General features: G+C 44.7%; 1 protein-coding gene across 3 annotated transcripts in view; it reads right to left on the bottom strand.

The window, feature by feature from the left end:
- GNAI2 (G protein subunit alpha i2) overlaps nt 1-26,064 on the bottom strand; it is a 120,467-nt gene that overhangs the window by 31,084 nt on the left and 63,319 nt on the right. For 2 of the 3 annotated variants that reach the window (XM_083603523.1, XM_083603524.1), the window contains exons 2-4: nt 18,835-18,877; nt 14,404-14,545; nt 9,471-9,631 (exon numbers count right to left, since the gene is read on the bottom strand). In XM_083603523.1, coding sequence (XP_083459649.1) covers nt 9,471-9,631; nt 14,404-14,545; nt 18,835-18,877 — 346 coding nt within the window. Of the gene's footprint in view, nt 1-9,470; nt 9,632-14,403; nt 14,546-15,534; nt 15,702-16,749; nt 18,878-26,064 lie in introns of those variants that run through there. The other variant, XR_014545480.1, reaches the window with a different exon arrangement.

Below are 26,064 nucleotides of genomic sequence, written 5' to 3'. Positions count from 1 at the left end.
TGCTCTCTTATTGTTTTGTATCTGCAACTTTTGCAAATGTCTCCCATGTTTTGTAATTTTGGTTATGTTCTTTCTTACTTGCACTTTTGATTCTGTATTAATTTAAAACTTCTTGCAAAAAAAAAACAACCCACAAAAAAACCCCAAGCAAACAGCCAGGTGCTGAAGTAAAAAGTACACCAGGGCTGAGAACTTCAAGGTGGGTGAAGAGTGTGACTGATTTTAAACCACATCTGGAGAACAACATTTTCAAGGAAGCAAACCTGCTGTCTGTCTTTTTCTGTATGTGGTGCTACCCACCGCTGCATGTTCTACCTTCCTTGCCTATCAAATATAACATCTTCCCAATTCACTTAATACATCTATAGCAGGGGTGGGGAACCTCACGCTCCAAATAAGGTCCTCCAAACATCTCTATCTAGACCTCAGGAATCTCCCCTCACCAAATCCCCTCCCCAGACCAACTCCCTCACCGTGGCTGCTTCACATCCTTCCTTACATCCTTGTGCCTGCCTGGAATGTGTGCTCTCGAATTCTGACAATGGCTCTTGGCTTCCAGGATGGAGAAAAGCAAGGTTGTGTGTGTACACTAGTCTACTGTATGAGGTATAATTTACACTGGTTACACTGCCTGCTTCTGCCTCTGGCCCTGCATGTGGCCCTCAGAAGCCCATCCAGACAGGAATGTGGCCCTTGGGCTGAAAAAGTCCCCACTCCACCCTGATGTAGAAGAAATGGTCTGTAGTGAACAAAAAGCTCATGCCACAATCAGTCTGAAAGAACCACAAAATGCCAGCTCACAAAAAGAAGCAAATTATTACTATGAAATTAGTCTATCTGTCACTGTGATCACAAAAGCAGAGTGTGTGCGCACACGGAAAAGATTCCCCAGCGCCGTGTTACACAGGGAGCTCTTGAAACCAAAAACTAAAGCAGGTTAGAAAACGAACGAACTTATTAAATACGTGCACACCTAGGAAAGAAAGCAGTACCCCCTGATGTCAGCAAATATAATAGCTTATTAAAGCTACGACGTTTTCATTCCAGGGATCCGATGAGAAATTTTAAATGCCCCAAGTGGCCGTTCTAAAAAGCAGCAAACAGTTGACTAACACATGCATCTGTGCGTGTGTGCACACGCGCATGCATGTACGTGCGCACACACACACAATATTTAAATGTCATCACTGATGTTAATGATGCACTTTCTCTTTCAGTCAAGTGGAAACAGAGGGAAGCAAACAGAACACCCCTCTGGGATCATCCTCCTCCTGACAAGCAGAGTAGAATAGTAAGCAAAAGGTCTCTCCAAATTCTCTATGTCAACCTGCTAGCGCACAGATAAAGCAGCGAGGACTCCTCCACCAAAATTTATTCAGGAGGAGAGATTTATCAGGGGTGGGGCTCACCATTAGGGTTAACGTTAGCAGCAGCAGCACAACTTCTTTCTATTTCTCCCACCTGCAAGGTTTCTTTTTGTTTTGTTTTGTTTTTGCACCACTGGAAGTGTGGCTGGTGGCACCCTGCACAATGCTTCAAATTTAGTGTTGTTCTGGGACACTGTGTGTGTTTGGGGCGGGAATGGCAAATGCCACTGAAACATGGCAAATAATGTTTGAAGACAATCCTGCAGAGATTTTTTGTGACGGGGGAGGCGGAGATCTCAGAAACTCAGCAAAATGTCTTCTGGGAAACTTCAGCTCAGCTCTAAGCAGAAGAAATAAGAGAAACAAGAAGAAGCATCGTCTTCAACCATCCAGCACTATCAGCCTCCTGTGCTTTAGAACTAGCTCTCCCTCCTTGTCCTTCCTAGGAAATGTTGTGGCTTGGTTTTGTTTTTTCCTCAACTATCTCCACCTACATAAGCATCCATGCACAGGTCCATACATGCACAAACACACCCCCAAAAAAGCACCATGCTGTAGAAATGTTGCCTACACTAGATTTGGATATGTTTTTCTATTTTTTATTTTTTTTTACTATTTCTACAGATGTCAGTGAAGACAACTCAAACGTCTTGGGTGAGTCATTGGCAGCATTTGCATATAACGCTAAGCCAAATCTCTGGGTTTGATAAGCCAGGACGTATATGAGTGGCAATCACCCACAGGCTTCTCCTTTCCTGCCAGTTTGCTCATCTCTACGCAAAAGCAGCAAACGAAGCCAGGATCCATGGTTTTAAAGGGAAATGGCTTCCATTTCACAATTTGCACAGAAGCACCGGGTTAAGTGCTAAACCCAGGCTTGCTTTATTTGCTTACAAGAATGAAGGAGCAAGGATGCTGTGTGTGAATGTATGCCATTTCAAGGAATCGTGGAATTGTAGAGTTGGAAGGGCCCACAATGGTCATCTAGTCCAACGCCCTGCAATGCAAGAATGATCTGTCCAATGTGGGGCTTGAACCCATGACCCTGAAATGAAGAGTCTCATGCTCTACCAACTGAGCTATCCCAGCTTTACATGTGAACGAGGCCCCTGTCTTCAATCTCCCCATCTTTAAAATGGAATGCCACTGACAGCCTCATGGGGGTAGGTAGGTGGATGATAAATATCTAAAAGTATTCAATCATTTTGCATATTGGGCATGTGGAATAACGATAGCGAATATAAGAGATATTATCCTTCTGCTACATGTGGAGTTTGGAAGTAAACATGTTTGCAAAACAAGAAGATCTGGATAATGGAGGCCCCTCGTTCTACCAAGCTATCCCCAGGGACATGGTGAAAGCCTACCTTTCATACAACTGTGGATCTTATCTTGATCAAGTCACCTTCCTGCCTCCCCCAAATTCCATTTACTCCCAGGCATGTGGTGTTCTATTTTTATCGGAAGTAGGAGAATCAACAGAATTAACAAGGTTGATCCTGATTCCCAGAGGTCTCCCGCTGAGGAAATTGCTTCAATTTGCACTTTCGGATTTTTAGCCTCTGCAAGTTCTTCTCAATATTGCCCTTCTTTCGATATACATAAATATCAATACAGGTGCTCATTAAGTAAACAGCTGAAAACTCCGTAACAAGGGGAACTAACAGTGGAAGACTAACCCCGTCTACTCAAAAGTAAGGCTCACAGAGTACAGTGGAGATTGCAAGCCAGGCAAAGTGGGTACAAGATTGCAGCCTAAAACGGATTAACTCTGATCAGGTCATGAGATGATCCCTTGCTAGGGATAATCCATTGATAAGCGCCATTTATCTGCATGCTTTGTTCACTTGTCTCTATTTGTCCTGTCCCCAGTATTGCCACCTCTGAAGCCAGAGCTCTGATGTTAGACAGAGCCCCGTTGTTTCCTCAGCACTGTTTATCAGCCCCGGCTCCTTGTCTGACATTTCCTGTTCACATACAGTCCCTGCTGATCACGGACTCTAGCTTGGTTGCATGGATACTTCAGGCCCAGGCAACTTTCCCATTTTTAGCTCATCTGATTAGCCTAGCAGGCATCCTGTTGCTCTGCCATTTCTCAGGTGAAAACAGTAGAAGGAGAAAAGAAAGATATGTACATATAAGCGGACAAACCCGATTCAAAGGCCAGCAAAACAAATGCATCTTTTATAAGGAAATCCCCTTTCTCTTCTCAGATCAATATATCCACACATCACAATATGGTAAAGGGGGGAGTCTGGGGCATGGGGAAGGGAAGGGAAGGGAAGGAGAATAAGAAGAGCAAGTGTTTAAGTAACATATATCCTCTGACTGATTCTTACTTGGCATCCTGTGCCCTCTCTCCCTGTCCATCCTAGCCTTTGGCCACACCACTTATCTGATCAAATTAAAAGCCAAAAGCCACAGCCACACTCAGTGGATTTGTAACTGGCTGACTGACCGAACCCAAAGGGTGCTCATCAATGGTTCCTCTTCATCCTGGAGAAGAGTAACTAGTGGGGTGCCACAGGGTTCTGTCTTGGGCCCGGTCTTATTCAACATCTTTATCAACGACTTGGATGATGGACTCAAGGGCATCCTGATCAAATTTGCAGATGACACCAAACTGGGAGGGGTGGCTAACACCCCAGAGGACAGGATCACACTTCAAAACGACCTTGACAGATTAGAGAACTGGGCCAAAACAAACAAGATGAATTTTAACAGGGAGAAATGTAAAGTATTGCACCTGGGCAAAAAAAAATGAGAGGCACAAATACAAGATGGGTGACACCTGGCTTGAGAGCACTACATGTGAAAAGGATCTAGGAGTCTTGGTTGACCACAAACTTGACATGAGCCAACAGTGTGACGCGGCAGCTCAAAAAGCCAATGCAATTCTGGGCTGCATCAATAGGAGTATAGCATCTAGATCAAGGGAAGTAATAGCGCCACTGTATTCTGCTCTGGTCAGACCTCACCTGGAGTACTGTGTCCAGTTCTGGGCACCACAGTTCAAGAAGGACACTGACAAACTGGAACGTGTCCAGAGGAGGGCAACCAAAATGGTCAAAGGCCTGGAAACGATGCCTTATGAGGAACGGCTAAGGGAGCTGGGCATGTTTAGCCTGGAGAAGAGGAGGTTAAGGGGTGATATGATAGCCATGTTCAAATATATAAAAGGATGTCACATAAAGGAGGGAGAAAGGTTGTTTTCTGCTGCTCCAGAGAAGCAGACACGGAGCAATGGATCCAAACTACAAGAAAGAAGATTCCACCTAAACATTAGGAAGAACTTCCTGACAGTAAGAGCTGTTCAACAGTGGAATTTGCTGCCAAGGAGTGTGGTGGAGTCTCCTTCTTTAGAGGTCTTTAAGCAGAGGCTTGACAACCATATGTCAGGAGTGCTCTGATGGTGTTTCCTGCTTGGCAGGGGGTTGGACTTGATGGCCCTTGTGGTCTCTTCCAACTCTATGATTCTATGATTCTATGATTCTATAATGGTGAGCAGGTGAGCCCACCAACTTCAACCAGCCCCCGCCCCCGCTACCCTTCTTTCTTAAAAACAGAGTGGCAGTGGGTACCAGCTTACTACTCCTTAGTAGGACCTCAGCAAGGAGGGACAAATCCAGTTGTCTCTGCGTATCATCATTGGCTCTGGCTCTGTATCCTGTTGGCTTCACTGCTTTCTGCCCTACCAGTCCCAAGTGGCACCAGCAACCACTGGCCAAAGCTATGAACATCAGGTGTGATTGCCAACTTTACTTTATGAACATGAATGGCAGCCCTGCCATTCAAAGGTCCACTGGTAGCCTAGCGTACTGCCTCCCACAGTGCCAACCAGACATCTCAGAAAAACCCAACAGTAGGACAGGAAGGCAATGGTACTTTCTCTGGTTGCTTCCATCCGGCAACTGGCATTCAGTGGTGAACAGAGGAATCTGCCTTAGGCAGAGTCTGGCCACAGGTGCTCCTGGTCCAGTTCTGTCAACGCTGAATGGCAATGGCTTTCCAAGGATCCAGACACAGGTCCTTCCAGCCTGATTACCTAGAATCCTGAGAACTGAACTTGGTACCTTCTGCAACCTAAGCATGCAATCTACCACTGAGCTACGGTCTTCCACAAGATTGCATGGCTGCGTCCCCATTCCTTACTCTACAATGGTCCCCTTTTGTCTGATACATTGCACGAGGCACATTTGAGGGGAAACCCCACCCTCCAAACATCCTGATTTCCAAGAAGCAGTCATGCTTGCTTCTCGCTTGCCTTTGCAGAGCCCCAGCTGGCTGAGTGTCAATAGCTAAGCAGCTGACCATTGTGAGGTCAGGGCAGTCAACCTCCTCCACCCCCACCCCTTTTTGACCTTACAAACTGCAACTTAAAAAAAGAATAAGAATGCTCTTGGGTTGGCTGTTGGGCTAGAATGCTTGGGCCATGTGTCCAATTTTAGCCTGTCTTTATAGGATTGTAGAGCTGGACGGGACCCCAAGGGTCATCGAGTCCAGTGTTTCCCAACTGGGGGCCCCAGAATATTCCAATGGGGCAACAGGTGAAAATCGTGTAAATGGGGGGCCAAAACATGAGACTAGGGGGCCACTGATGAAATGGGGGGGCAGGTTTTTAAAAAATCCTGACTGGCTGGCTATCCACTTGGCCAATCACAAGCATGTAAGGGGGCAGCCCACCAGGGCCTAACGCTCCTTTTTGCCAAATACATTTTCTTGTAGTAGTCCTGGTTTGTTTCCAGTGAGAGAGAGCAATTGCTGAGGCTCCCGTTTTGACCAGTACAGCCCGCGATCCACAACTCTCAGGTCAGGTACGTGCAGTGGTGGGATGGCAACGGGAAGTGCTGGGCGAGCCAAAGCTGCTTGTGGCAGCTGCCAGTGCTGGGCCCAGCGGCAGCCTGGGCCTGACTTTGCAAGGTGCAGGGTGCAATCCAGCGGCTAGTGGATCAGGGCCTTCGGATGTTGCCAAGGGGCGCTCAGAGAGCATAGGAAGCTACCTTACAATGAGTCAGATATATTTGGTCCATCTAGCTTAGTATTTACTACACTGACTGGCAACGACTCTCCAGGGTTTCAAACAGGGGTTCCCATGAAGCCCTACCAGGAGATGCTGGGGACTGAACCTGGGACCTTCTGCATGCAAGGCGGATGCTCTCCCACTGGGCTATGGCTCTCCCTCTAATAGTCATTCTTGTGAGGCCAAGGTAATTGACTGAGAGAAGCAGTGAGGTTGCTAGCGAACAAGACCTTAAGTGACAGGGTAGCAGCACCCCAGTCCTAGGAACAGAAACAGCAGGCTGGGAAACAAATAAGAGAGACGGCTGCTGCCTTCGCACCCTGATTGTGGGTAGGCCAAAACAGAATGCTGGATTAGATAGCCCCCTTGGTCTAGCAGGGCTCTTCTTAAGGCCACATGTGCTTTACATGCTAATGGCAGCTAAAACTGCACCTGGACTTGGGGGTTCCATTTAGCTATGACGACTGATGCCCATTGACAAACCTATCTTCCATAAATTTGCCTGATCTTCTTATAAGAACAGTTCAGAATCTAATGGGGGGGGGGAGGCAGCAAGTCAATAGTAATCAAAGCCATACAGTTGGAAATATCGCGCTAGCAAAAAGCATGTGCATAAATACAAAAACCAAGAGTTCAAGTTCCCTGTCCATTTTTTTTGCAAGAGAGCAACACTCTAGCACACCACATTTTGCCAAGGAAGGCAGAGCAGAAGCTCAAGTAATTAACAAGCAAAGGGAAACTTCCATCAGTGGAAAGGCCTTTAAAACAAGCATGTTGTGCCTGGGGCTAAAGTGCAATCAGGTGCAGAATGCCTGTGGTGTGGACAGGTAGTGGCAAAGGCTTGGGTCACAAGAGCTACATGACGGCGTGATCCATTCAGTCTTCGTAAACTAGCTTGGGAGTGGGTGAGAAGCATGCTATTTTCTACTCCTAACCTGACTTTTAAGAAACTTGACTCAGAAGTCTCGTCTACAGATAAATACTCCGACCTTTGCCGAACTGCCTTCCCTTAAGCAGCATTACTAGACAGCAAGCAGAGACTATCTGAAGGGGCAGGTCCTCAGGGATTCTGCAAAACTCCCCTCCAAAAACACAAGTTGACCTGCTCTACCCTGCATCAAGAAAAGAGACCTCTTGGCTTTCTTTACGACCGAGGATAAAAGCACCACATTACTCACAAGCAGAAAGCAGAGTGCCACAGCATGTGTTTGGGAAATGCAAGCTGAACTGAGAGGAAAAACCAACACACTGTTAAAGGAACAGGTGTGCTGGTTTCAGCTGCCTCTATCCTCTCTCTCTTTTTTATCCATTGAAATGGAAAGACGGACACTTTTCCTCACCGGCTGAGATGGCTCGTCTTAAAAAGCCAGTAAGTTTTCTCCTAGCACTAAGCATGACATCCAGAACAGAAGAACCCTTCAAAGTATGCATGTGTGATGGAAGCCTCCGACTCCTAGCATGGTGGTCTGCTGGCAACAATACCAGCATATTGTGGAGACAGTGGATTGCTCATAGCTAACTTAGCAAGTGAATTGTAGACACGTTTAACAATGGCTGCGAGACTGGCAAAGGCGCCTCATTATAGAGTTAACGAGCTGCGTAAGCACATTTCAAAACATAATTTTCTTCCCTTAGAAAACATATATTGTTCAGAAAGCCTGGATAGCTCTCTTCATTTTAACATCCCTCATTTCTGCGGGCCCATCTGTGTTTTGACACAATATTTATGTTTTCGTATGCCACAAAACGGCATTTGATGCTGAAATCTAAATAACTATTCCACGGGCAGATGTGGGACATTCCAAATGAGTAAAAAGGCAACAAATAATCAAAGTCTGAACTGCTCAGCAGTATTTCTGGAAAACAAAAAATAAAATAAAATAGGCCCACACAGAGCCAACGTTTCACCTACTTTCTCTGTTTCATAAATGGAATGTTCCCGTTCTCCATTAGCTGCAGGCTGAGGCCACAACCTGGAAAAGCATGCATGCCTCCAACTCGTAACACACAACCTCAACAATCCCACAGGAACTACGTGGATGAGCTTTGCCCCTGTAACAAGGCCCCCAGGTATCTCATGCATGAGCCACCCACCCTGCTCAGCCATGCTTTCTATCATACTAGGAAGGGAGTTTTATGCATGCACATGGACTTCTAGCAGGAGGGTTTTCCAAAGCAAAGAGGAATATGACGGCACACAAAATAAAAGCTGGAAGTACAGCTACCACCATGCTTTAAAGAGCTATACATCCTGGAGGCATAATTAACTCACTGCTCATTTTGAATAGCAGTTCAGCCAATATACAGTCATACCTCAGGTTGAATATGCTTCATGTTGAGCGCGTTCAAGTTGCGCTCTGCGGCAACCCGGAAGTAACGGAGCGCGTTACTTCCAGGCTTCGCCGCTCGCGCGTGCGCAGACGCTCAAAATGATGTCACGCACATGCGAAGAAGCGGCAAAAAGCGACGTGCGCGTGCGCAGACGTGCCGTCGCTAGTTACGTTTGCTTCTGGATGCAAACAGGGTCCCAGAACGGATCCCGTTCACATCCCGAGGTACCACTGTACAACAAATGCCATTATGGCAAGAATGTTTGCAGAACTGCCGACAGTTAAAACAGACATACAGTCATACCTCGGGTTGACTGCGCTTCGGGTTGAGCGCATTCGAGTTGCGCTCCATGGCAACGCGGAATTATCAGAGCGCGTTACTTCTGGGTTTCGCCGCTTGCGCATGTGCAGGCGCTCAAAATGACGCCACGCACATGCGCAGAAGCGGCGAAAAGCGACGTGCACGTGCGCAGACGTGCCGTCGCTAGTTACATTTGCTTCCAGATGCAAACGGGGCTCCGGAACAGATCCCGTTCGTATCTAGAGGTACCACTGTACATAGGCCTGTTAATTGTCACATTTAGTTTAGCCCTGATTGAGTGGCTTTGGAGGGTCACTCAAGTCTGCTACATCTTGCCCCCTATATCACACTGGTTCCCCACACAGAGCAAAATGGCATTGCTCAAATGCTATTTAAAGTTCAGAATACGTTTACCCCAGCAAAAATAAAATATCCAAGGAAAAGTCACTCACTATGCAGCAGAGTCATTCAGCTGGTACTCTCGGGAACGATTAAAACAGGCCTGGACTCCGTTGTCTGACCACAGCCTCCTGATCACGTTGGACAAGTCCTCTGGCATGATCCCCTGCTCCTCTGCAGTGCAAGAGAGTGCAAACAACTGACGGGCATCATCCTGCAGGGGAAACAAAACCCAGGCAGTTAGACCCTTGAGCTCTCCTTGGCTCATCTGCAGAGCATCACACTGAAGCTCACATTCCACTCCCACACTCCTCCCAAGAGGGTCATCCCAGGGGAAGTGTGCTTTAGTGCTGAGCAATGGAGTAAAACATTCCCTAGGTGCAAAGCAGTTGCCCATGCTGAATGTGTCAACATCTCTGCAAGAAGCCAGTGCTTAAAGACTTTATTGATTTAACAGCACTAAACAAAGCTGACATCAGGTAAACAATTTGATGGTCAATACAGGAACACAATTACAGCTTATCTTCGGTTGCAAAAACTCTAGGGAACACCTAGTGGAAGCATGAATTCGCTGGTAAATTGACAGCAGGTGGACCTGCGCAGGATTACTCTGGAAAGGCGAAATTTATTTGGTGCTATCCACTTTCCCTTCTCAAAGACACAAAACAGAAAAGGAAGACAAACTGGCAAGGTGCCAAATGCCTTTAATGCAATGGTCAGGGAACACTAAGAATCAAAAATTAAAAGCAAAAGCAAGGAGCAATAATTTTGAAGATGTGTCACTTGTCAAAACAGCTCATTTGATTACAAAGACGAAGTATCCATGATTAAACTATTGTGAGTCTAAGCCCAATTCAGATCTCTCTGTAGAGGTGTGGCACTGCTGAAAAACTGCTCCCTTGTGGCCTGTTTACATGCTGACATGGCGACAAATGGAAGATAGGATCACCCACAAACACTCTGTTCAAGCAGCCGATTCCCACTCCAGCGCTGCCTCTCCTTACGAAAATCCAGCTGCTGGTGTAGGAGTAACAAAATGAATGACGAAATCCCATGAGGTTGGAACGTGCTTACACTGAGGATGCCCAACCGCAACAGAATGGCCTTCCGTGACTCTAACATGGCAACACTATTGTATGGACTTGACTGAAGGTAGCTGCAACATTTTGGCGGCAGAAGCCGAACAACACATGGGCCCAAAGGATGGGGAAGGCTGTAACAGAGAATGCTGTGTGAATTAGGTACTTCTGCTTGATGGAGATGTGCAAATGCAAATACTGCCTATTGCTATTGCCGTAAAAAGGTCACTTTTACATCATCTGCTTTAAGGGTCAGAAAATGCACATTGTGGAAGCACCACTCACACTGTCCCCAGTCACAAAGGTTTCTCCTTATCAAACCTAGAATGGCGCTCATAGAACCAAAACTCTTAAATTTAGCCTTAAGAGGAAAGCCCATAGCTCAGTGGTATAGCATCCACCTTCCACGCAGAAGGCTCCAGGTTTAATCCCCAGCATCTCCAGGCTGGGCTGGGAGAAAACCCTCTCTGAAATCCTGGAGAGCCACTGCCATTCAGTGTAGACATTACTGTGCTTTATGGACTTGTGGTCTGGCTCAGTACAAGCCTATGGTTTCTTCTATAAACATGACTTGCTTGGGTATAAGTCTGGAGAACAGAAGAGTGAGGTAGGATTGATAGCCATATTCAAGTACTGTACCTGAAGGGCTGTTTTCTCCTTCTCTGGTAGGACACAAACCAATGGATTCAAATTACAAGATAGAGGAGATTCCGACTAAATATTAGGAAGAATTTTATGACAGGAAGAGTTGTTCCAACAGCGGAATGGACTGCCTTGGAAGGTGGTTTTTAAGCAGAGGTTGGATGGCCAGTTGCCAGGGATTATTATTTAGTCATGATTCCTGCATGGCAGTGGGGGGTCCCTTCCAACTCTGCAATTCTATGATTCTTAAAAAGAAGAAAAGGAATATATGAGGTACTTCCCTGCTGTGTGAATATTTATTCCATTTGACTAGTGGCATGGACGTGCTCATTTTACTAATAATAAAAAACATGGTTGTTCTAGTATTTTAGAAAGTAGCTGCTACGGACATTCACCTTATTGACTACAAGAAACTTGCTACCAATAGATTAAAGGCAATCCACTCCAATTAGTTTCTGGGCAAAAGATCAACCTTATTTCTCTTACAACTCATTGTTATACCCTCTAACAAATCTGGCACCAGCCAGTTTCTGCAGCTAGATAGCATTGACCTAGAGAAAAAGTACTTCTGCTGCATTTTCTCCCGCTTTTCTCTTTGATAAACTTTTATTTTTATTATTGCATTTATATCCCACCTTTTCTCTAAGGAGCTCAAAGTAGTGTCCACGGTTCTCCCCCCCCTCATTTAATCCCCACAACAACCCTGCAAATTAGACTTAGCTGAGATTCCCGCATTGCGGGGGGTTGGACTAGATGACCCATCAGGTCCCCTTCCTATTAAGGGGATGAATCTAAGAATTTATAACTGACCCAAGGTCACTCAGTGAGCTTCATGGCCAAATGGCGATTTTAACCCTGGTCTCCCAGGTCCTAATCCCAACTATAACCACTATACCACACTGGCTAATCTCTTTGCCTACTCCAAGGGTCCTTTCTATACGTCTAGCTTTTATACTGACACTTAAATTCTGGGTTCATCGACCTTCATAGCAGCAACACTAATAGTTCACCTCACCCACCCCACTATCACCAACAGCTCTGCACCAGTTCAGGAGATTTCCATCCTCCGCCAGAATGTTTTGCTTTTCTCAAATGTCTGGATCAGTGCCTGATTGGCAGCCATCAGTCAAGCTGGTCCCCCTGGTTGCAACATCCCAAACCTATGCCTTCAGCCTTCTTCCCATTTTTAAATTTAGTGGTGAAAGTTCCCCTCAAAGTTTAATTTCCCTTTCTTTCAAACTCAGACCTAGCCCACATTTGCAACTGAAAGTCACTCTCAACTGTTATGATTTGTCATGGATGCACATTGGGAAAGGGGATAGGGCAGCGGGATGCTAGGGTCATATCAGATTTGGGCTAAAAAAAAAAAAAGGCAGATGCCATCTGCAAAATATATGGCACTCTGAATGCAATACATCTTTTGGTCGAAGTATAATAACCCTGGGACAGAATGGCTCTTCCTCATTGAATAGCAGGAACCAAACAGTATGTTCCATTTTATGTAAACAGATGCCACTTCTGCTGATAGTGAACAGCCAGAAGCACTTTTGGATGGGCATAAATCTGGCTCCTCTTAGCAGGTTTGCAAAAACTCTGAAGATGTTGTAATTATTTTAAAAAACAAGCAGTGTGCAATTAAAATATTTGGCTTACTTTTCTCCCTGTACATGCAAGTCTTAATCCAAACTGCTCAGGCAGCTATTGATGAAGAGCTGAGATACAGTTTTCCACTGTGACAAGATTCCACAGGGGTTTTTTTTTTTGGTGGGGTGGGGTGAGAGAGAGAATATAACATTTCATACTCAGAAGAAACATTAGAGCAGTAGAGTCTTGCAACCTTTTTGGACCTGAGAACGACTGTGGAGAGGAATTCAAGCCGATTCTCAAGGCTCCTTATATACAGATTGCTAAAAGAGCTGCCCTTTCAGCAGCAACCTCTCACAAACGTTCAGCTGCATATACAGCACAGCCCTATTCCAAGGCCTCTCCTTTCATCTACTCCAGTCAACACACTGCGAATCCCCCCCCTCCCCTCTGCTGCTCATGGCTCCACTCAGTTGCTTAGGTTACAGGTCGGTTGCAAACTGCTATAACCTTTTAAAAATTGCAACATTACATCATGTGTGCGCGCACACCCCTTTCAAAGGATGTGTCATCACATCCTTCCTCCATATTGTTTATGGACAAGTTCTTATCCAGGGGGATTCTGTGGGGAATTGCTTGGGAGAGCAAAAAACAGAATTCAGACAATGAACAGCTTTCTGTTTGTGTACATTATGATTAATACTTAGGAAGTCGTCCAGAACCACAAAGAGCTACGTTGCTGCCCTTCGCTGCTTTTAGACTGACTAAGTGGTCCGTGTACAAAGATAAATGCAAAAGGGCACCCAATGTGAGTTTGCCTGGATTGAGGTGATGACCAACAGCCTGTTGTTACAAGCTCACTTTAGCTTTCCACCATTCTGATCTGTAATCTATAGTTATTTATGAGATGTCCACACTCGCTACATTTCCCCTTCTGCTGATTAACAGCATTGTTTCTGTTGTAGCTCTGCTGACTTGAGCCATTCTGACAGCACAGACAGATGAACCCAATCAAATGCGAAAAGCAACAGAGTATTGTCGCATTTTAAAGATGAATGAGTTAATTATGGCACAAGCTTTTTTGTGGACCAGCTTCATGAGATGCACAAAATGTTATCTAAAGTTTGGGGGGGGGTGGAGCGTAACCATGTGTCCATATACCTGAACTCAGGATAAGACAATTTGTGCATCTGATGAAGTAGTGTCTAATCCACAAAAGCCTTAATAAACGAGTTAGAAGGTGCCACAAGACTCTTTGTTGCTCTTGCTGCAACAGACGAACACGACTACATTTTCATTGTAACCAATATGCTTCATTCAAGACGTTAACAACTTAACAAAGTGTTGGCACACTGTCAGAGGACTTTGCATCAAAGTCACCCAAGTTCTATGTCTGGGTGTGAAAAGTCAAATTCTGCAACACAAATGAAGCAGTCAATTCGTGTACGCACAGTAAGTGTCTTCTGACTAATTCTCTGATTTGATTTTAAAAAAAGACAGAGGGGAGGGATGATGGGGACGAATGCCTCATACCTCAGGACCCCTGGGATGCCCCATTTGAAGGGAACAAGCACACTTTTCAATTTCAGTACTGGGTGTAGATGTCAGGAAGGATTTTGAGGTCTACTAATATGATTAGAGAGAGCCAGTTAGCAAGAAGGAGGGAGGGAAGGAAACTCACTGCTCTGGCAGGGTCCCCAAAATCGATCTGCAGGTTCCCCATCGCTTTGATGATAGCCATTATGGACTGAATGGTGTTGCTGTAAACCACTGCTTTGTACTGTCGGCACTCCTCTTCTGAGTATCCATCCTCATGGATAATCCTGGAAAAGAAGAGAACAATCCAAAATGTCAGCATGTCAAATGCAAGAGGCCTGCAATGGATTTCAAATTTTTGCTGCATTCCTTCTCATAAAATATTTGTGCTAAAAGAAGCCCTAGCAGTGGGTGCCCCATGCGACAATACTACAGCATAAGAGCAAGTGGAGAGAAGGAAAAATTCAGTTAAATTCAGAATATGCTGAAGGACACATTCCGCTTACGTGACAAATTCCCAACTCAACCCATTTCAGAAACTTGCTTTGCCTTCGATTTGTAGAAGTGTCTGGGTGGGTTCTGGGGGTTACTTCCCCCTATTTGTGGGAGAGGGTAGTGATGATAAAATAATGCAAGCAGGTTATCTGACACAGCTCACTAATAGTAGCATAGAGACAACTACACTGTTAAGTTAGGGGTTGGGAACCCCAGGCTCAGGAGAAGTGTCCTGAGCTCAGAGGACGCTTTGCAGGACATGTCTGCAGGCAACACCTCTCACTGGCCCTGCTCCAAACCTCCTCGAATGCTTTTCCTTGGCTGGAAACTGCCCCCTGAACTGTGATAATGGCTCTTGCTTGCCACACCCACACTAACCATCCAGAGAGCTAACTGCCTCTGAAATGTCCAGAAACTTCAGCTGGTGGAGAATGCGGAAGCCAGACAGTTAACCAGATTTTGTAATTTCCTTCTTAAAACAGCTACACTAGTTTCTGGTTCATTTCCACACACAACTAAAATTGCTGTTTATGACCTAAATAGCTCTAAGCTTAGGAACAGGATAACTGAAGGAATGTCTGCTCAATAGTAAATACCTTACAAAAAAACCCACATGGGCCAGCCAATTTCTGAGTATCGCTTCATGGGGATGGAGGGGGGCATTTTCCGTGGCTGCTCCCAGATTGTGAAATGCACTCCCTAGACATGTCTGCCTTGCCCCTCCATTGATGGCTTTTCACAGGAGTATGTTCAGACAGGCCTTAACCATGTGAGATAAATATTTTTCTTTCTTTCCGGCATATTGTTTCTACCACCATTTGTATTGTTTTATTAGTATTTCACCTACTCCTTTGCTGTGTTTTAACCTCACTTTATATTTATTGCTTTTTATTACTGAATTTGATTATTTTGGTATTTATTGCTGCTGTCCAGCTGCCCTGGACACAACTACCGTATTTTTCCCTCTATAACACGCAGATTTTTTCTCCTAAAAAGGAAGGGGAAATGTCTGTGCGTGTTATTGAGCGAATGTGTGGTCCCTGGAGCCAAATGGCAAAAAAAATCAGGCAAAAATCAAATCGCGCGTCTCGGAGAAGGGAAACCTGAAAAGAGGAAGTGGCTGCTTTCCTGCATTCTGCCTCAGGGTCTTACTGCCCACCCTCCTCTGTTTCCTTGCTGTGTTTGCTCAAACGGAACAAAGAGCAGGGAAAGCCCCTCCCCTCCAGGCAAGCAGAGTGTCGTCTCTGTGCTCCGGTGCTGCTGAAAACATGCAGGAGGGAGAGAGAGAGAGAGAGAGAGAGAGAGAGAGAGAGAGAGAGAGAGAGAGAGCTGGCTGGCTTGGGTGGGTAGGTGAGGGAAAACTTTTGCCTTCCTTTCCTCCCTCCCGTTATACCCCTCTCCTGCATTCTTAGCCAGCTGCTTCTCTGCACACCCCTCTCGTGCTCCTTGTCCATTCTGTATTTTTCCTTCCTTCCCCACTTAAAATGTGGTTAAAAAGCATGGATCCACATGGATCCTCAGGATCTTTGCATTGGGTCACCCCAAATTCACCATCAGATCACATAGCATGTCCATGGCTACAGCCTGCCCCCCCCCAAATCACGCACCCACTGTTGCCTGGGGCTGCAATGGTGCAAAAACGTGGTTACAAAACATGGATCCTCAGGATCTTTGCATTGGGTCACCCCAAATTCACCATCAGAGCACATAGCATGTCCATGGCTACAGCCTGCCCCCCCCAAAATCACACACCCACTGTTGCCTGGGGCTGCAATGGTGCAAAAACGTGGTTACAAAGCATGGATCCACAGGGATTCTCAGGATTTTTGCATTGGGTCACCCCAAATTCACCATCAGATCACATGTCTGTGGCCACAGCATGAAGCACAAAAATGATACATCCACTGTTTCATTCAGAATGTTTTTTCCCTTGTTTTCCTCCTCTAAAAACGATGTGCGTGTTATGGTCAGGTGCGTGTTATCGAGCGAAAAATACGGTAACTGAAATATGGGAATACAGCTGTGAGCAGCAGCAACAACAAGAGAGCAGCTCTCTCTCAACCAGAAAACAATCAACTATGGCAATCACACAAGTCCAGGCTAGGAACCCAGGCTTCACAATAGCAGCAGATTGAGATCAAGCTTTTGCCTCCCTGGGCTATTTTCCTAATAGCAGAGCTGAAATTGACTTGTGGTCTGCTGTAGCTGCACTGCTGCTAGGAAGGCTCTGAAAGGCACACCAGCTGAGAAATAGACCATCTGCTTGTCGATTTAGCCAGAGGCAACAATTCAATTCAATCAGCGTGAAAGAGAAAGTTTCTAACTGGCCACATTGTTCAAAGCCTGAATCTACTCGGGGAAATGGGGCCAGTTGCAACTGGCCCGGCTCAGCTCTAGGATACTGCTGTGATGGGCATCATAGAAATGCTTCAAACCAGCAAAACCCAGCGCGACAGAAAAGACAACAACTCAGGTCATCTTGCTCTACGCTGAGCGCAATTCCATGACAGGAGGCCAGCTTAATAGACTTAGTCTCATTCCTCTGCCAGCCATGACCAACAGGAGCAGATCATATAAATTAAAATGTTTGTTGTAAATGTAACAGTTCAGATGACTGTTTATCTTTTTGAAATTCCAGTAACTGCTAAAGGCCAAAGACCCAATATGCTGGCATTATACATTTACAGTGAGGAGGGAGGGAGAGAGAGAGAGACAGAGAGAGAATTTTTAAATTAGGGGTTGTCTCTTGCTAATCTATATGGACAGCCAAAAGAATAATTATTCTTTCCGCAGCCAGAGAAAGGTTTTAGACAATGCCCAAGAACACCCAGAGAGTTGGCTGAAAGGGTAATCTTTCCCTTGGCTTAATGCTTTAGTTTCCTACTTGCTGGAACTGTTCCAACTGGGATCCAGGTTTATAGGATAAGTCAGTAGGGGGCAGAATTCAAAGCTCTCTATGTTGGCTGTCTCTCCACTGTCAACAGGGTCTCCCCAGCAGATCTTAACACCCAGACAAGTCAATTTGGGAGGAGGCATTCAGATATGTGGGTACATGCATTTTTAAAATATCGTCATCTACTTGAAATATTAAAAGGCAGCTTGCCCTTCAACTACCAGGAGATTTACATTTTCACTTTGAAAAGTTCACATATTTCTCAAAATACAGCAGGTTGAGGAGTTTGTGCCACATATCCAAAATTAGGCACAATCTAAACAGCAAATGAGTTGTAAACGGCAGCAAGTACATTTTGTTTTCTCACCTCCTGATCTTATGGAGAATAAGTGCCACAATGGAAAGCTGGTAAAGGCTGAATGGAAATGCAACGAGGATTCTGTACTGCTGCTGCTACTAAAAGTGTGCTTCCACCACCTTCTTATTCCAAAAGGCTTTTGGGAAATGACTGCTTTTAATTAAAGGGCTGGTGCTGTTTCTATTGTAATGTTTGTATGTTTTCAACAGACTGTATACGTGTATATAGTTTTAATTCTATTCATGTATAATTGTTTGGGTTTTTTCTATGTTTTTAGTGGCTCTTGTTTTTATTTGCATAGGTTGCATTGACCCGTCAAGGAAAAAGGTGGGGTATAAATATTTAACAACAACAACACTCTACAGTTAAAGATCACATTTGTAGCTGCTACTGATTTTTAAGAGTGGATCTTCGCTCTCTCTGTTCTATAGAAAAATAAGACTGCATCAGGCAAAATATAATTCCAATATGGCAAGAAAGAAGTAAATAGTATTATGTATGCACAGCGAAAATCTGTGTCTATTCTGGTGGGTGGGTGGGTGTATACACAGGAATGGGGAACCTGTGACCTTCCAGATGTTGTTCAACTACAACTCCCATCAGCCCACAGTCAACATGGTCACTAGTCAAGAATGATGGGAGCTGTAGCCTCATCTGGAGAGTCGCAGGTTTCTCATGCATGGTGCAAAGCTACAGTTGGCCACCAGCTAATTATGACGCTTATCATTCCGTTAAGAATGCAGGAAGCAGCCGCTGAAATACCACCACAACAAAGCGGTGAACATAACATAGAGAACTCCTACAATATATGAACGAAGAAGAATGCTTACTTCATCTGTTTTACGATTGTGCTCTTCCCAGACTCTCCTGCACCTGTAGAAAATAAAGAAGACTTGTAAGAGAACAGGCCTTTGACTCTGGCACTCAGATTCAACATTAGGTCTGATAATTGCTAGCTCTGGCAGGCTTGTTCTGAGAACCTAGTTTTAAACCGAGGCTTTCCACTTAGTTTAGGAGAGTTACCTGGATTTGTTTAAGTTAGGGTTCACAATGGTCACATGGTTGCCAAACCCAAGGAGGGGGGGAAGTGGAGTAAAATAAATTTGCACAAGACAGGAGTGGTGCAACGCCTACGGCGAAATGCCATTCCCTTAGTGCTGCTTTCACTATTTTACGGAGCTCCAAAAAAGAAAAAATGGAAAAGCACACAGTTTCAGGACAGGAGATCCGCTATGAGAGACAGCCACCAAGAATGCCAAGGTAGTTTCCTGGACTTACTGCACAAAGTGAACACCACATCCATTTCTGAAATACAAAGTGCATTACATGCTGCATATCGGAGAGGATGGACTTCAACAGTGGAAATCCCTAATCCCACAGATCTGGTGACTATAAGCCACATTAGTCTTAACCAGCAGGTTTGATTTTTTAAAAAAAATTGATCCAGCCAGTCCCCACCTTGGCTAAACCCTGAGTAACAACCAAGACAAAAGGACTTAAAACAGATGAAAAGCACAGAGCTACATGTGATACTGAGCATCGGGTCCCCCGTGAGACTTTCCAGTGACCACACATACACCAAATAGTGTGAAACTTCACGAGACTGATAGAGAAAGTCCCTGGGGAGATGATAAATATTTGTATTCCTGCCAAGTTCACGCAGGCACCCAAGAGCCATTCTGTAGATGCCTGCCAGATTCTTCACCGTGGTATCAATATCTCATAATCAACAACGCCAAAGGCTGCAGAAATCTGAGGCTCAGCCATCAGGTAGGGCTACATGTGCTGCACAGAGCTGCTTTGGCTTTGGTGCAGGCAGCAGAGCCTGGTGGCGGCTAGCAGACAACTATTCTACTTGAATTACCTCATAGGCTCCTATTAAAATACAATGCTGTGCACTGCTCCCGGGGGGGGGGGGGGCGGGATACGCAGTGCTATAGTTTCCTCCACCCCTAGAAAAATAGAAAGAGACAGCAGCACAGATTTGCTTTCAGCAGCGTCAGGTAGGTTTCATGCCATCTGGCTTGAAGCCACGTTCCTCGAGAGCCAGAAGATTTAATACATAAGAGAAAGCAGAAGTAGCATGATAAACTGCAATTCTAAGAAATATAGATGGCCCATGAAAGATTAGATACAGGCTTGTAAGCATTTTATTGATTTACGTTATTGATTCCATTTATATCCCAACTTTTTCCTCCAAGCGGAGCTCAGGGTGGCGTACACGGTTTCCGCCCTCCTCATTTTATCCCCACAACAACCCCGTGAGGTAGGCTAGGCTGAGAAAAGACAGTGACTAGGTTCATGTCTGTGTGCGGTTTTGAACCCTGTTCTCCCAAGTCTTGGTCCAACACTCGAACCACGGCACCTAGTGGCAAGTTACAAATCACTTCCAAGTAATCAGGAAGAAAAGTTGTTTTACAGGAAAGAAATAAGATGTGTTGTTGTTGTTGTTGTTAATCCTTTTAGGTCCCCAGCGTAGCAAAAAGCAGCAACCTGTGGGCAAACCAGCTAGTGAGTACTTTTGTAGGCTAGTAAAGAATTACCGGTATTTGTAGAGCTGCATTAAACAGGCACAAAGCTTTTAAGAAAACAGTCCTCCATTAAGAAATGTAACAAAATGCTCTTTCTAGCAATACAAAACCATTTTTCCAGGATCCCGACTTTTATGAAATCTAGTGGTTACTGATGCAGAGAAAAATATCACAAATGGAAATGCCACATGCCTATGTAAGTCTGAGAAGAGAATGTAGAAGCTCAAGGGATTTGCTTTGTCCATACGTAACCATTTCTAAAATATATCTATTAGCAATTCCATTTCTCATCCAAGAGGGAGAAAGGTCACAAATCTGCACCCTGTACAAAAGTGACATCCCATCTGGCACAAAGGTTTTGGCAAGCTGCTTTCAATCTAATAGTTTTTATGATCAGGCCTGAATATTTGCATTCTCATCTCTACTTCTCATTAAAAAATGCTAAGCCCTTATGGAAGTGGAGAAAGGAATGAGATCTTAACTTCAATCCAACCATAAGGGGTCAGAGGTCAGAAGGTGAAAAGTTTTTATAATAAGGGCTCACAACTTTAGGGACTGGTGTATCAACGTACACATAGCACAGACAGTGTGAGCAACACTCAATGCCTTAGGGACAAAAAGAAACTCTTAATGAGGTAGTCACATGACAAGATGGTGATTGATGCATGATCAGCTGCAAGTACTCTTTCATAGGGGCTGTGAATTCATGCATGCCACTTATGCTGCAATCCTATATACAGGTGGGAGTAAATCCCATTAAACTCAATGGGTCTTACTTCTGAGTAGGTATGTATAAAAGTACACTATCAAAGCATACTTTCAGTAAGGCTTTTGACGAAGTCCTCCATGATACATACACACACACACACACACACACACTTTTTAAAAAGGCATGAATGCAGGCATGGACTGATGCCCACAGTAATTACATTTCTGACAACAGGAAGGTATGCAAATATTCTAGAAAATTGGTCCCATACAGCAGAATGCCACAAGATGACTGGAAAAGAGCTGGGCCAGTTACCCGCTGTTCTGTCCCATGTAGCCTGTGCAACTATAAAATTCTTAGATGCCTTCAGAGAAGAAAATCTGGGAAAGCAGATAAGGTTTCTTCACTAAGATCCATCCACACAATCATATATTATGTACGGATCGTTAAAGCTCTGTGGGGGGTCACTCTCTGCCCCAGTTAAGCCTCACTATTAGCAGGAGGGATCTTCTTACTGTGCATCCTATTAACACGTTCACTAACAAGCTCAGATCTGCAAGCTGGTGTTTGCAATGGCACAGCTGTTCAGAAGCTTCACAAGATCTCTCAATCCCAGCCCCTCAGACCGGGAAGTAATCCAGCTGGTCAGGTTGCAGTTAATTACTTCTAAACTTGATGGAGGAAATGCTTTGGCAGCCCAGTGACAAATTTCAACTTCAACAAGCACAACTTTCCAAATATTTCCTGGTACCATTTTGCAACACGAAGCATGAAGTTGAACCAGAATTCCCACTTGCCAACAGTGTAAAAATGTCCAGCTTTCGGTCTATGAGCAAGTCATGCTGCTTGTCTTCAGTCGCTTACAATTGCCAGCCAAACCCCCAAACAAATCGGATTGTTGAAGACAATTCGTTCCAGCACCCACAAGCACATGCGGCGACAAGGACCAGCGCACAACGACACAGTGTGCATTGTTCCCTGGGGGTTAACATTCAGCCATGGAAATAGGCTTAGAGCTGAAAGCCCAGCACATGAGAACTCAACATTAAACAGAAAGCTTTTAGACAACCTAGGTAGCTGCAGCCTGGCTATACAGCCCAGAGACACAAGAGAAAATAGGGGGATTTATGCTTCAGATTAACCCTTGCTTTGCAGAGATGAAAACACGGGCCGGATAGATAATGCAATGGGAAGAGGTGGTGAGGGTAAATTGAAGCATTCCTCAAATTCTTCTTTTAAAATAAGTTGAACTCTGTGAGTTGATTCAAGTGTCAGAACTAATTATGATTCCTTATTTGCAATCTCTGAATTTCTGTTTTTTGATACAAAGCAGTTTATTCTGGACATTATTATTATTATCAAACATATGGTCACTGTTTGCAATGGGTTCAAAACTGTCAAATTAGATCATCCCACTTGGCTGTGCTCAAAACCTGTTGTTGGTAGGAAAAGGTGTGTTATTTTAGTCCATTTCCCACTAACACTAATGCACATGAGCACCAACAGCCTGGTAACTGAAGGTTCTCTGCCAGGGCAGTATTATCTGACACACTCCTTTGGGGAAGGCATGCATGTTAAACTAGTTCCTCCCTGGGCTACTGTGAACATCAGTAACCTCACTGAATTTGAAATATGCATGGCTTTCCCCAACATGATCCAATTTACGCATCATCCCAACACCAAGGGATTCTTGTGGAAGAGAGGGTGTGAGGTCATTCATTCCCCTCAGCCATGTGATTTATGCCTACCAATGAAAAGGGGCCATCTTTTGACTTTTTGAAAAGAGGAACTCATATGTTCTTATTCTTGGCTTGGGTCTTCCTGGCCACCCAAGCTGTAAGATGCATCTCAGCATGCTATTCAGAGGCTGACAAGGTCTTCAAGAGCCAACTCTGCAATGATCTGGAGAGGGGAAAATACCGTATTTTTTGCTCCATAAGACTCATTTTTTCCCTCCTAAAAAGTAAGGGGAAATCTGTGTGCGTCTTATGGAGCGAATGCAGGCTGCGCAGCTATCCCAGAAGCCAGAACAGCAAGAGGGATTGTTGCTTTCACTGTGCAGCAATCCTTCCTGCTGTTCTGGCTTCTTAGATTCAGAATATTTTTTTTCTTGTTTTCCTCCTCCAAAAACTAGGTGCATCTTGTGGTCTGGTGTGTCTTATAGAGCGAAAAATACGGTGCTCTTTAAACTCAGGAAGGTTATTCACTAAGGAGAGGAGTTGTTCCTCCTTGGGACAGCAAGGCCTGTGATGACAGCTCCCCAAATAATTTATGCTAATTTTTGCCTAGACCTGTCCAGTGGAATGGATGACCTAGCTGAACAGAAGTGGAAAGATTTTGGCAAGCCTAGGAAACAAACCAATACCAAATGCAGGAAACTGTCATTCATAGCATGCCTTTACCTTAGAAAACAAGAGCTTCCCATGCTTTCACCTGTTATTGCAAGTAAGTGAGCGTCGTGATACTTATGCATAGGAATAAACATCAGAGGATTTCCTGCGGTCACTCTCTCCTGGTCAGGGTGGGTGGGGGCGGAGGGCACCAAGAGCTGTCTCTCAGGCAGCAAGCACTAAAACAATAACACTACATTTAATAAATGAAGAGCTGGCTTGCGAGAACCCGTGCTCTCTTCCCCAGGCAGCATCTATGGGTAGAACTGGTGCCTGTCACAATACAAAATAATGAGCAGAGGACATGCTGCAGACACTATCCACCACACTGTGTCAGCTCTGAAGATCAAGCCAGCTGGCTTGCTAGTGGGGCCAGCACAGAACCACAGCTGCTCCAGTCCTTTCAAGAACAGCAATTGTCTCTAATCTTGGTTAGACACCCCAGCGGCAATCTCCTCACCCCTACCAAGGCCAAAGGTCACCAGATGCTCCCACAGGCATCCTGCTGTCAAATGGACTGGTACAAGGAGTGGGGTTGCTTCCAACATGTGTGGGTTTTTTTGAAAAACTGTTATTCTTGCCCTTCATTTTATATACTGCAAGTCACTTTGCACGCCATTTTGTGGATGGAAAAGTCGCTGCCAGCTTATTTGTATGCCACTTTACCACAAAATTGTGCCCAAAGCGGCTCATAAATGGAAAATAAAATACAACATTTTAAAAAAATGTATTAAGAACAATTAAAACAAAACAAAACAAAACAAAATTTTGTTTTTTGTAAAACAAAAAATTTAACAGCTTAAAGCAAAGCAGGAGAGAATAGTGTCTAACACAAAAACAAAATGGTAATATATATACTGTGCTTGTGGGAGGGAGACACTGGGTGGTATTCAATATAGCTTTAAAGCAGATCATTACCATCAGCAGAAAAATTCCTCCTTGTGCAAAGGAACTTCCCCCCTTCTCCTCTCCCTGCATTCTCCAAAATGTACTCAGGGTTTTCCCCAACATTCCAGAGCAGATGGTGCAGAGGACACATGACAGGAGGAGAAGAGGGGAATCCCAGTGGACTTGGCTGCCCACTGTTCCAAAGGACATGCCCCAGGAGCTGACCACTATTAACTTGCAGGCCTTGGCTGACATTAGCCTTCCCCAACCTGGTGCCCTCCAGATGTTTTTGCACTACAATCACCAGCTGTGCTGGCTGGGACTGATGGGAGTTGAAGCACAAAAAAGCTGGAGGCCTCCATCTTAGGGAAGGCCTGTCTATGCAATGCCTGTTGCAGGAAAACAAAAGCGAGCAAACTTCCTAACATTTGCAGCGAAAAGATCCAAGTTGTTTCATTTGGTCTCAATCTGTCATGTTTTGTTTCTTATTATGACATTTGCCAGATTAAGGATGTGAAGCTTTAGAACTACAAAGGTGGCTGTGACATTAATTTGCTAGCATTTGCTAGAAAACAGGTATGTTATAGAAGTTGCTTCCCCAAGGATGTTGCTTTCCACCCTTGATTATTATAAATCAGCCTTCGGGCAAACTGTATCTTCTCACCAAGCTAGCAGTTCTTCTGGTGAGAGGAATGACCATGAATGAAACTTATTCAATCACAGGAATTTGCAAGCAATTCCACAAATGACCATCTGGTTCCATCCAAGCAGAGCACAAATAGAAGCCCTGGAGCCTGGTCAGCTAAGACTGCCTGGTCCGTTTCCAGGTGCTAAGTGTCACATGCTCATTCATGGGTGGCCAAGCAGGAAGATAATCAAAATGAAAGAACAAGAAGATACAGCCAACACAAATGAACAGTGAACTTGCCATTTCTGACCAGGGAGAATGACAGAAACCTGAGGTTGCCCACAAATCAGTAGGTTTTGTACAACAAAGGAAAACATTCCCCTAATACAAACCAGCTGAGCGCAAGTCAAAGTGACCCATAAGGTCACCGTTCTCCTATTCCCCATTTCAGACAACCATTTCATTCTGGAACTCGTTGGTCTGATCTTTTGAGGAAGCTGTTGAGAGCAGTTGTGCTTTTCCCCCAGGAAACAAGTGCCAGAAACAAGAATAGCAGAACCAGGGGTAAGACAGCTGCAATATGAGTCCAGTGGAAAAGCTAACTCTTCACCATATTCAACTGGCTTTGAAACACATAGGACAAAAGGCTTTTAAAGACCACACTTCATTAAAATGTTTACTGTACCACCAAAAGATGCCTGCCCCAAACCAGAAGAGGACAGAAAATAGTTGCAGGAAAGCTTTATTGAAATGTCTGCAAGACAAGGCCTACAACCCCAAACACAGGGAATGGTATTATTGGAGAATGCTTTCCTTCTTGATTTTCCTTCCCACTCCATTAGTTTGTTCACTAGTACTAATCTGTGATGAAGCACAGAGAAGCTGTCCAAACCATGAGAACAAATTGATGTTGG

This window comes from Podarcis filfolensis, assembly GCF_964270895.1.
Source record: "Podarcis filfolensis genome assembly, chromosome: 2".
NCBI classification, from domain to species: domain Eukaryota; kingdom Metazoa; phylum Chordata; class Lepidosauria; order Squamata; family Lacertidae; genus Podarcis; species Podarcis filfolensis.
This window is presented reverse-complemented; position numbering and strand designations above follow the sequence as displayed.